Source organism: Oryzias melastigma, linkage group LG17, assembly GCF_002922805.2.
Source record: "Oryzias melastigma strain HK-1 linkage group LG17, ASM292280v2, whole genome shotgun sequence".
NCBI classification, from domain to species: Eukaryota; Metazoa; Chordata; class Actinopteri; order Beloniformes; family Adrianichthyidae; genus Oryzias; species Oryzias melastigma.
Genome location: NC_050528.1, coordinates 15330492 through 15343012, shown reverse-complemented (window position 1 = coordinate 15343012; position 12521 = coordinate 15330492). Strand labels below are relative to the sequence as shown.

Sequence of the window (12521 nt, the reverse complement as noted above, 5' to 3'; positions counted from 1 at the left end):
AAATAGCTAGAGAAGCTAAAAAAAATCCCTGCTCGACACCAGGAAGAAGTCGTCAGACACGGGAGCCGCTCAGTTACCGAGAACCCAACAGCAGCGTCTGCACGGTTCCAGGGAGAAGACGAAGACGCCAAAGAGCCGATCAGAACAAACCGTACCCACAAACTTCTGCAAACAGAGCCCACTTTGTTACAAACAGTGGCAACAAATACGAGAATCAAGCAGGAATGAAACCATCACGTAAACCAGAGAATCAGAGTTTTCCGCAGACTCGACGACAGACTTCCTCCGGACATTGAACCACCGCATCACAGTGATCCATCGTTCAGCTACATGAAGCTCCATGCCAGTTTCACTCAACATGCAGACTAAGCCAACAATAAAAAAACAAAACGAAGGCGGCGTCAGCTTTGTGCACCCTTCCCATAATCCGTTGGAGTTTTCTTCCATCAATGCTTAGCTGCTTCCTGCACACCTGAATCCCACAAAGGCTGTCTGGACCAGAAACGTTGGCCGAGCTGAACAACAGGAGAGGAGAGGGGGGGTGAAAATAAAAGAATAAAAAAATAGATAGAGTAAAACAAAAGAAACGCTGCTCCACATGCACAGTAAAGTGCTTTTGTCTGCAAGCCCTGATCCGGAAGGAGACGTCCTCTCTGCTCGACTGTGATGGGGGTTCTGTAGCCCTGACGTTTTCCTTTTTTAACCGCATGTGGGGACTGTGGGGGGGAGATGGAGGACGCGGGGCGGGGAGATGGCCTACTGCGGGGACTTGGGTGGGGTGTGGTTGGGATCTTTGCTGAAGGTTTTCCCTGGGTGTGGGGGAGGGGAGGCCCATCGACCGGCTGGTCTACGGCCCTCCTTTAGGGGTCTGGCTGGGTTGGCCGAGCCGGGCTTGGCAGAAGCGTGATATGTCTCTCTGGCTTTGGCCTCCACTGAAGGGGAGGGGGCGTCAGTGCACTTCCTGTCCTCGGCGGCGGCAGTAACGCAGGGTGGCTTGGCTTCCTTGGGGGTGGCGACTTGCTGCGAGGCTGCAGCGTCCTTCGCCCGCTGGCAGATCTCAGCATATGAAGGCTTCCTCAGCTCCTGACAGGAGAACAGAGCAGCTGTGAAAACAGGTCCAACAGTGCTGTAGTACAGTCACAGAACTGTGAGCTAATCAAACCACACAACAGCTGTGTCCCAATTCCCTTCTTATTCCCAAACTTTAAAATAAAACAATATAGTGTGGGACTATCTAGTGCCCTGGATTTTTAAAGCAATTTTTAAATGTCAAATATGTCACAGATTTTCCTTAAAAAAAAAAAGAACCAAAACAGAATAAATATTAACATTTTACAAAGACTATTTATGAATCCACTGTGTTCTGATGAGGAAGACCTTTTCTTCATTGAGAAAAAACAAGCGGTAAGAGGTGAACTTTCTCTCTGGACTGATTCTCTTTAGTCTATTGTGACGATCAACATTTATATCCTTTTCTTTTTTAAGGTAAAGGACTTCAAATAGAAAAATTAGACAATAATGTTAAGTTCATTTTTTTTTTTTTTAATTAGTTATCCTCCGACTCATAAGACACACATCAATCATTAAGCGCACTAAACGGTGTAATCTTCTAAGTCACCACAAGAGGGAGTTTCTGTTTTTAGAGCAGATCAGAAGAGCAGAGTTTATAACCTGCTGTAAAATATGGAGATGAAGGTTGATTGTGTGTTGTTTGTGTTCTAGCTGCTCACTAAAGGCTTCACTTCAGAAAAAGAAAAACAATCCACATTTATCCAGGTCTTCCTTTCAAATTTGCAACACTTTACTGTTACAGTTGAGTTCTGTATCGGCTTGGCTCTGTGCCGTGTTGCCATGTCACCATCACAATAAGCCAGATCACGGGTCAAATGGTCCAGTTTTTGTGAAAAAGCGATCTAAACCAAAAAATAACAAGAATAAAGTACTGAATTTTGACTGAATATTTATTTCTGTTGTAAGTGACCATGGAATAAGTGGGAAAATATCCTTCAAAGTGTGCATTGTGATAAATGAACGCACAACGTGGAGGCCTGGCAGTTGCTTCCGCAAAGTTAATTTCTCATAATGAACACACTCTCACATGTCAAACTCTCCTGTTCCAAATAGGAAGTACCTGCTGGTTCCATGAAACCAAAATCCTATAGACCTCTATGGGGTCATTTTATTAGTCAAAATAATGATTCTTACTCTAATGCATTATTCTTAACATCTTCTTTCTAGTCCTATTTTTTTAAAGATATATTTCTTTATTGCAAGTCGTAAACTGACCAATCAAATGCACCGGTAAAGCATGTGGTGCCCGCTGGCCCCACCTCGTCTGATTGACAGATTCAATCAAGCCTGCTTTCAGTGGGAGGGGTGTGACAACATGGAACATGCACTACATATAGCACCAAGTACAGAAAAGATCTGGTTTAACTTGTTTGAGTACAAATGTAAAAAATTAAATAGAATAAATAATATTACAGCGTAGCTTCTCTTATTGTGGGGGGGGTCCATTCTAAAAAATAATCTGAAGGGTGAAACCACAAAGTAGGATTACAAATGGTTTAAGGCTATGAAACTCCTCACTACATTCTTTCTTCATTTCTTTTAGACATTTTCACACTTTTTTCTCTTGCTTAGACTAGGGCTGCCACAAACGATTATTTCAATAGTCGACTAATCTCCGACTATTTTTTTCGATTAGTCGACTAATCGGTTCGTGCGGCGACTGGATGTAAAACATTCATCTTAACCATCATTATCTTTAAACTTGAGGTCTTTAAGCTATATTCTAACTAAAATAAAGACAATAGTTTATTAATCTTTTAATGAATCTGCAGCTTTTCTCCTTTATTTGTTTTTGGTATAAAAACAAGACTTAAATCAAATGAGGTAATCTGAATCAACTACAGAAAACTTATTAAAAGCCTGCAATTCTTTTTTAAAGCTTTAAAACATATATTTAATAAAACATGTACAAAGTATTTCAAAAGCTATTTGCAGATATAAACACACTCAAAATATTTGATGACTGAGGCCCATTTATTAAACAAAACTCTAATAACATCTTTGAACTGAAGATATTCCTATACATATAAAAACCTGATGATGCCCACAGAAACAAAGAAAATAAATAAAAAGGGAGAAAATTATATTCTTTAAAAAGGGAGAATAGCAGGAGATGTTAGAATGTACAACAGTACTTTCATTCTTTCACTACCTACATCCACTGCACATGCGCAGACCGATACTTCATATTGTTCAGTTTGGGGGAGAACCCATAAATCTGTGTTACTTCTTTAATGTTGTGGTTGTTTTGCTGTTTGTTGTTGTTTTGTGACTTTAAGTTACATTTACTTGTAGCTTAATGCAGATAATGTAATGCTACACTTGTAAACTTAGCTCTGGACTTTTAGAAGAGCTCCTTCACTTCTGGGACTCATAGTTTTAAATCGTTCCATAACTCCGCGGCAGATCCGTACCGACATACAGCCTCTCTGTCTGCGCGGTGAATGTTTCATAATCCGCTCTTCGAACCGAACGTCGTGATCGTGGCGCGGAATATGAATGAAGCCTTGGACGAGTGGTTCATTTCCAGTGTAAACTCATTATCCGGGCCGTCCTCGCGGCGTTTGGTTAGAAGAGCGCAGATTATGAAACGTTCACTATGCAGACAGAAGCGCCGTAGACACGGATCTGCAGCAGATCTTCTGGTTCATCTCCAAACAGCGCAGTAATGACAGCCGCGGGAGCGCTAGCTGTGTTAGCGCCGATGTTAGCTTAGACGAAGCTCTCTGTTCAACGTGATCAAACTTAGTCACAACATGCTTCATCTTCATGCATCGCCATAGTGATCTCATGGAACACAAGTTCTGTCGTGCAGAAATCACATTTGACACTTTTTCCTCTTTTATTTTCCTTATGTTTCCCCCATTTTCGAGCTAGCATGTTGTTATGAGACTACAGAGAACTTCTGTGACATCGTCGCTGCCGACCGGATTAGCACCACTGCGCATGTGTGACAAAGAGAACGACAGACCGGGCATTAGAAAGCGCGAACAGTAGTTTTAAGATCAAAACAAGGAAAAAAAACAAAAAAAAAACGACGCTTCGACTACCAAATTATTCGTCGACTATTTTAATAGTCGATTAGTCGTTGATTAGTCGAATAATCGTGGCAGCCCTAGTTTAGGCTCAAAGCTCCAGTCCGAATTCTTCCCTTATCCCTTCCCCTCCATCTGAAAGGGCATTTTTAGTGCAAGTGTGTCTGGAATTTTTTTTTTTTTTTTTTAAATCCGACCCTCCAAACAGGGGGATATGAAGTCCTCTGTTGCGACGGTAAACCGCGTTTTCTTCAGGTGGGTGTTCTCTGAAGCACAGATGTTTACATCTAAATGTAATTAATGACTTTTTGTTGTAGCATGACCTTTTTAAAGTTATAAAACCAATGTTATGTATATTTGAGGACTGGCAGCTCCTCGCTGACGCTAGCAGATCGACAATAATTGGTGATGTCATCAAACAAAAGTGACGTCCGAAATAAGAAACACAATTTTTTTCATAACTCTCCATTTGGAGGGCTGAATGAAGGGGAAGGGAGAAGGGAAGAATTCCGATTGGTCTTAAAAGTTTAAACCAAGGAAAACTAAGTCCACTAATAGAGAATGAAAACAAAAGTCTGATCGCCATCAAAAATTTATGTTAATGTAGCAAACTGAACTCATTCTGTACTTATAACTCTTTATGAATTTTAAAGAAATACATTTATGATTTGAAAACATGTAAATTTATGAGAAAAAAAACCCCAGAAATTTTACCTCAGACTTTTAAAGTTATAAATATACAATTTTTTTCTTGTAATTTACCAGTTACAACTTTTTTTCTTGTTAATTTACTACTTTAAAGTAGTATTTTAAAAAAGTATACTTGTGAAATGACCCTAGTACTATCTGATTGTAATCAAAGATTGATGTAAATGTGTCAAACTGAACTCATTCTGTACGGGAGACAAAGCACAAAGAAGATTGATTGACAAAGTCTACAGCCAATTAGGACACAGAGAACAGTGAGCTGCCAAAAAAAACATGCAGAATTGCACAAAAAAATAATAATAAAAAAAGCTGTAAAACAGCGAGACCACAAAAGGTAAACCATGATATAGCAAGGGACCACTGTGAAATATAATTGCTCCAGAAACTAAAAAAGGCAAAACAAAGACTGAGCAGCTAATTTTAATTTTACTTCCTGCCTGATGATTTTTGTTTTCTTACAGAACTGCATCTAGTCAATAATTCCTTGAAAATGATTGTGATTGATCAAAAACTCGACACAAATAGTTTTCTCCTCCTCATAAAAGAGTATTTTCAATTTTTTAAAACTGGACTTACAAAATGTACATTTTAGTTTTGATTTTATGATTTGGCTTTACCTAAATATTTCACATATTTTTATTACTTTTTCCATTTTTGGTGTTAAGCAAATTTTTCAAAGTAAAAGTGCAACTACATTTAGGTTCTGACAGAACAGACGTCGCAATTATTATTTTTTTTGTTTTTCATTCAATCAATCTGCGAGGTTGCCTGTAATAAATCAATAAATGACCTTTTAAATAAAACTTTATTCCTTTAAATGCTTAGTTGCTTTTATTGAATTTTAATCTTGTTTTTAATTTAAAGAGTTCTGTAGTTTTTTTGTCCGTAGAACCTTTGATATAAATAAAAAAAGATTTTTGTTGTTTACTTTATGGATATATTAAATCAGAGTTTTTTATTCTGTATTTAGGGTTACAAACCGTGACAGCAACACTAAATTAAAAACACCAAAAGCTGCAAAGAACCACAACAAAAAACTTCTGAATTAATAATTAATGTTTCAGGAATTAAAACTGAGAAAAGTCACTTTTTATTAACATAAAAGTGCTCTTAAATGTATGCAGCTATTGGTTTCTGGCATATTTAATTTGAATTTTATTTGTACAGACTAACACAAGTAAATGAAACCATTTGATTTCATAGCTTCATGCAGCATTTTCTTGAAGAAAACCAACCCGCTATTGAAACTAATCAATATGAGATGGTGAAGAATTACGGCTCAATTATTCCATCCTGTTTGATGAAGGGTAAATTGTTGTGTTGGTGAATGGGGCGTCTGAGGGACACAGGAATAAAAGAAGAAGTGGAATCAATACTGACTGTGGCAGCACCGTTGACCTGCACCGATTTGCTGGCAGTTGACAGAGTCCCGGGAACGCGCTCCACAGACAGCTGAACCTCCTTTGGCTTCACCTCTGTGGCCTTCACCTCCCTGGGGAAAAAAGAAAAAAAATCAACAGGTCAAACCTTTAAAGTTCTCAAATCCATGAAGTTCAGTGTGGTCCTTACACTGCTGGGAGGGAGGGAGCAGGACTGTGGGGCGTCCCGGTCACTGGGGTCAGCGACGGGGCCGAGGTGGGGGTCGTGGTTGTTGAGGGCTGGAAGCTTGGGAGCATCGGGGAGGTGGAGGTCCAGAGAGGCTCTTTGGGACTAGCTGGGGAGAGCGCTGCTCCACTGCTGGAATCAGCACTGGCATTCTGCAGAAACACAAAGGTGAGAAGGCAAAATCAAAGTGTGAAATATTACAGCTTTTCTCCTGCTCTCCATCATCCATCCTGGAGTTAATGATGCAGTCACATCTGCTGGCTCCACTGAAGCCTTTCTACAAGCTTCTACCAGCTCAGCTGCAGAGAGAGGCTGTCAATCTGTCAGCTGCTGAAAGTGTCATCACCACGAAGAAAAAAACACTCAACTAAAAGAACCACCTGGAACAAAGGCAGCAAAACACACAGGATTCTGGCCTTTATTCGTCTTCCTCTGCCCCTGGTGAGGTCACTACGATGCTCTTTTGACCTGTTGTAAATGCATTCAGCCCAGAAAAGTCTTTGGATCCGGACAGACTCAGCTTAATTTGTAGGGCTGTGGATCATTACTTAGGTGGCGATCCGATTCGATTCACGAATCAAGCTCAACGATTCACGAATTGAACCCCGATTCTTACTTTTTAATGTTTATTGCTATGTGTATGTCTATTTACTGGATGAATGAAAATTGAAATTATTTGTATTTAATCATCATTTATACATTTATTTAGAACAGGAGATCAAAATGAACAAAACTGATGATAAAAACACAAAGATTCAGATGGAAAGAAATGTTGTTTGTCATTTTAAACTTTTTTATTGGTCAATCTTCTGGTTAAACCGTAAAACAACATAAAAAGGATCAAAATCACTGCTGTTTTGGATCATTTAACAACAGAATCTGAAAATGTTCTCCACAGTTTTCTATCCTCAAAGTTCTTCAATATTTTACGTTCTAAGTAGGGGTGTAACGGATCACAAAACTCACGGTTCGGATCGTGTCACGGTTTTAGGGTCACGGTTCGGATCATTTTTCGGATCAGTTGAATGTTAAAAAAAAAAAAAAAGTACGACAACAACAATATGAAAGCTAATTTTTGGAAATGCTTCAAATCATATATTCAGTATCAATATAAAGTACTTCCCACACACAATATTTATATATGCAACATTAAAACGTTTGCTCATTGACACCTATTTATTAAAACAGAATATCTTTAGAGTTTGAACACAAACAAAATACTAAAACATGTAGTTTCTGACTACATTTGCATGTCTTGTGACCAAATCTACAAAAACTGAGAGAAAATAATGCTTTAAAATAGACAGCTGCTTCTCCAAACTCGGAGATTCTTTGAATCCAGAAATGTAAACGTGTACCGATGCTTTTATTCAGGTCTTAACATTAAATAAACCTGATATCTATCCATCCGCGTCAAGTTGAGTAAAGTTTGTGACGGAAGCTGCAGGGTTTTTCCTGGCTTAAAATAAGATGGTGGTGTCTCGTGGGGACTTCAGATTTGTATACCTTAACAAGTTTATTTTACTATTATTGTGGTTATTTCATAAACGTTATTGAACATTCTTTCAATTTACATATTTTACTATTATTAGATCACCTCATTATAAAACATAAATGGCTCAATGTAACTAATTGAGCCATTAGTTAACTAATGTAATGTAACTAATTGAGCCACTAACAAACCGTATATTGATACACAATAAAACAACTAATTATTCTAGTTTGAAGCACCATACAAAAGCCTCAGGCAAATGTTTTAACAAAACCCTCAAATTCATCACTTCCAACTCTTACAACTAACTGGATGCCCCCCACCCCCACCCCTCTGTCCGTTTACGAGCATGCGCACTCTCTCCTTTCCTCTTTCCGCTCGGCAATAGACAGACTGTCTCCTTTTTTCTTTTTTCATGGAGGTTCTCCTCTAAATCAGGTGTTTAAACTCCTGATTTTAAAGCGTGTCTTCTCTCCCTCAAACTCTGTGGGTCTGTCGGTCAAAAACAGCGCAGCTGTGGAAGTAAAGTCCAGTCGGACCGAACCATTTTTAATTTAGAGGAGGGGGGTCCACAGACGATGTTTCCAAAGCAAAAATATTTAAGTATTGTTACCAGCATCCTTTGGGAGCAAATTGTGAGTACTTGAGCATCCGGATACTCGTTACAGCCCTATTAATTTGGTTCTGTGGTGCAGTGGGAGGGCGGTCGACTCCTGATCGGAAGATTGTGGGTTAAATTTCCACCATGCCCGCCCATGTGTGTAAGTGTCTTTGGGCAAGAGACTGAACCCCGAATTTCTTTCTGGTGGAAGGTTGGCGCCAGTGTTTGGCAGTGGAGCCACCACCAGGGTGTGAATAGGTCTGTGACTGTGAAGCGCTTTGGGCCTTCGACGGAAGGTAGAAAGTGCTACACAAGTATACAACATTTACCATTCAGATCGAGTTCTGAACCACATGTTTTCAATCAAACATTTCTGTTTTGAACCAGAAATTTTAAAGTTTGTTTCACGTAAAACAAACTTTAAGCAAACCAATGTGTCCAGTCTAAACACCCCCTTAGTTATGACTAGGGGTTTAAAATTACTCTTTTGAAATATTTCAAAACATATATTTGATCAAACATACTGTATATACAGTACTTCAAAGCGTAAATATACTCTCACATATATTACATCAAACCATTTGCTCATTGTGGGCTATTTATAAAAACACAAACAAAAATGTCAATTTTAATGATATTTAGACATCTTGAGACCAATTCTACAAAAAATGCTTGAAAATAGTTTTGAAATTACACAATCTATCTACAGTAACCTCAAAAATTTATATTTTTCTAGGCCCCCACGAGTACCATCAGAAAAAACAGAGCAAACACAAAGCAAAGCAACGTGCACCAACACACCGAGGAAGCAATCCGCAGTGCCATCTTGCCCAGTGTTATTCAGTGTGTACGGACAATTACTTTTAATAATGCGCATTTGAGGGGCTGCACGGTGGCGCAGTGGTTAGCGCTCTTGCCTCACAGCGAGAAGGCCCCGGTTCGACTCCCGGCTGGGACCTTTCTGTGTGGAGTTTGCATGTTCTCCCCGTGCATGCGTGGGTTTTCACCGGGGACTCCGGCTTCCTCCCACCGTCCAAAAACATGCTTCATAGGTTAATTGGTGACTCTAAATTGCCCCTAGGTGTGAATGTGAGAGTGAATGTGTGTGAGATTGAGGCCCTGCGACAGACTGGCGACCTGTGCAGGATGAACCCCGCCTTCGCCCTTCAGTAGCCGAGTTAGGCTCCGGCACCCCCGCGACCCCGAAAGGGACGAAGCGGACAAGAAGATGGATGGATGGATGGAATGCGCATTTGAGGTGGTGTGTGTGCCGAACCATGGCTACTGATCCGTACGGACCACATATTACCCGTGATCCGTTACACCCCCAACTATGACTATTTCACTTTAAGCCAAAATCAAAAACCTGTGTTGTTTTCTAGAACATAGTTTCTGCAGAGCGGCAGGAGTTCATCAGAAACTTGCCTCTGAGTTGTGGGCAGGACTGTAGTCGGGGAGTGAGGCTGAACTGCTTTCCCATCATTCCGTTGTCTACAATCTCTCCAGTTAGCTTACAACTCCTCCCAACCTCAACCTAACATTAATACTGCAACAAGAATGGCCAGCAATATTGGAGCTATCCAGCCGAACAGTTTTGAGCCGGATGCTGCTTCAGACAAGGAAAACAAAGACGTACATGGTTCTAGTCGTCTACAAGCGGAAGCATCAGAATGGAGCAGAGCAGGGAGCTCGTGGCATGCTGATTCATAGCTTCTACATCACAGCTACAAGCTTTATTCAACAGCACTTTTTTTGCCTGACCCTAACTCACAATAATTTGACTTCGAAATACATTTTTAAGCAAAATTTTCTTCATGTGTCCTCCATCATTAGAGAAATGCCACGAGAACATGTAAAAAAATAAATAAATAAGTACAACTGTCATCAGGTGGAGTCCTTAAGTGTTAATTGATAATATGAGCGAAGAACCTGGATCTGTTCGTCATTTGCTCAATTTTTATATTTGAGTTACAAAAGTATCCGATTGGGACTCTATTGACAGAAAAACCAAACAAATCGGATTGGGACCTACAGAACTTACAAACAACATTACAATTGGCTGGTGTTTCCAGATTTTAAAATACACAAAATGAAAGCCTTTGCAATAGAAATGAGGCACCTGACATGTAAGGCTTTACCCGTTCTTTGTTGGTTCCGACGACCGTTCTGCTGGTCAACCGGTTATCGAACGCATCGTCTGTTTTGAGCTGACCGGCCGCCCCAGGGAGAGGAGGGAAGCTGGAGGGTCCAAGCTCAAAGCTGGGAGACGGAGGTTTGGGAGGGGGAGGCGGCGACTGAGGGGTCATCCTCTGCAGGATGTTGACAAACACGAGAAATAAAGTCACAATGGAGCTTCACATTGTATGGGAGCGACAGCTGGTCTTGTCCGCCCTGAGGGCCACAGTCAGCTTCAGCTAATTCTGAAACATCGCTGAGATCAAACCAGAAGAACAAAACAGGACTTACCGGAAACTTTTCCTCCCTCTTTTTCCTAGAAGCAGAAACATTTTTTCTTTTAGAAAGAGAACATCTGAATTTACAAACATCCCTTCCAGGTGAAATGTTGCCTTAATTGCATGAGGAAGAGTTCGGAGTCTGTTAAAGGCCCACTCCGATCATTTGTAATCTATTATAAAAAGCCTCCCAAGGGATTTTTAATTATAATTATGCCGTCTTTAGCCAAAGTAAAAAACTTGGGTCATTTTCTAGGACATAGGCTCTAGAGAGCAACAGGAGTTTATTAGAAGGAGTTATGAGCGGTATTGTTTGCATGGAGTATGCTCACCCCACTTCCAGTCACCAGTTTACATGCTCTCCTGCTAGCTTACAGCCCCTCACAACCCAAACCTAACATTAACACTGCAACAAAAATGGCAGCAATATCAGAGCGATCCTGTCTTGATCCAGATTCCAGTCCAGAACAGGAAAACAAAGACGTTCATGGATCTATTTGTCTGTAAGTGGATGCTTCAAAGGGAGGGGTGCAGGAAGCTTGTGGCATGCTCATATCGTCTGCATCATAAATAAGCATTTTTTTTTCTTCTCCTGATTCATAAAAATTTGAAGAAAGAACTCAAATATATATTTAGGCTTGATTTTCTAAATATATGTCCTCTGTCATGAGAAAAAGGCTACAAGAACATGTTTAAAACTCCAAAAACATTATTTTCATCAGGATGAGTCTTTAAACTGGTTGAACTTAACTGTTTGGGCTCAAACTAAGGCTGACTCTTAAAGATCGCGTCTGAGACGTACCTTCCTCGGGAATAGTCGGGGGTGGTGGGCTCTGGTACTCGCCCCGTGCCCACGGGGTCTCTGCGTGGAAAGGCCGTGTTGGAGGGTAACCTGGTTCTGTTTTGGCTGGTAGGAAGTCTCGATGGCGGGCTGCTTCGAACACCGTTGAGTCTCTCGGTGGGGAAGCTGGAGAAGAGAGCGGGGTTATCCAGCAGCCCGGCGCTGCGGTCCGCTGTGGGGATCGTCGGCCTTAAGTGAGGCTTGTTGTGATTCCTGAGGAGACAGAGCGGCTTTGTGTGATGCGCTGAAGGAAACAAAGTGGTGACGGTGAAGCATTCACACTGGCAGACGCATGCTGCTGTGTGGAGGACAAACCTGTTTCTGGGGGAGAAGTGTCTGACGGTGAGAGGCGTCGTTGTTGGTTTGAAGCTGTGTGATGGGGTGAACCCATTCATGAACTGGTTGTTGTGAAAAGGAGTGACCTGATCAACCAAAAAATGAAATAAATGTCCTGAAATGTAGCATGTTATATAAAGCTAAAACAATTCATTAATGAAGCATTGATCTCTGCAAAAAACTTTTTCTTTTCTTTCTTCAGTGATGAGCACCGGGTTCAGACCACAGCCCAACATTTTAAACATAATTTCTTAGGCTTGTCCCAAGAACTTGAACTATACTGCTCACAACATTAAAGGAGCACTTTAAAGAAACACATTAGATCCATCAGATCTCAATATGAAGTTGGATATCTATACAAATAACAACAGGGCAGTGT

General features: G+C 40.6%; 2 protein-coding genes across 3 annotated transcripts in view; both read right to left on the bottom strand.

Moving 5' to 3' along the window:
• Positions 1-12521, bottom strand: part of LOC112144307 (tripartite motif-containing protein 16-like) — a gene marked incomplete in the record, with an annotated part of 1074856 nt that overhangs the window by 348355 nt on the left and 713980 nt on the right.
• The window catches only part of larp4b (La ribonucleoprotein 4B), a 105934-nt gene continuing 93413 nt past the window's right edge, over positions 1-12521 (bottom strand). For both annotated transcript variants that reach the window (XM_024268702.2, XM_036216288.1), the window contains 7 exons: positions 12122-12228; positions 11768-12019; positions 10979-11003; positions 10651-10821; positions 6384-6571; positions 6195-6306; positions 1-1083 (listed from right to left, as the gene is read on the bottom strand). In XM_024268702.2, the coding sequence (XP_024124470.1) occupies positions 757-1083; positions 6195-6306; positions 6384-6571; positions 10651-10821; positions 10979-11003; positions 11768-12019; positions 12122-12228 (1182 nt within the window). In that variant the 3' untranslated portion in view covers positions 1-756. The remainder of the gene's footprint in view (positions 1084-6194; positions 6307-6383; positions 6572-10650; positions 10822-10978; positions 11004-11767; positions 12020-12121; positions 12229-12521) is intronic.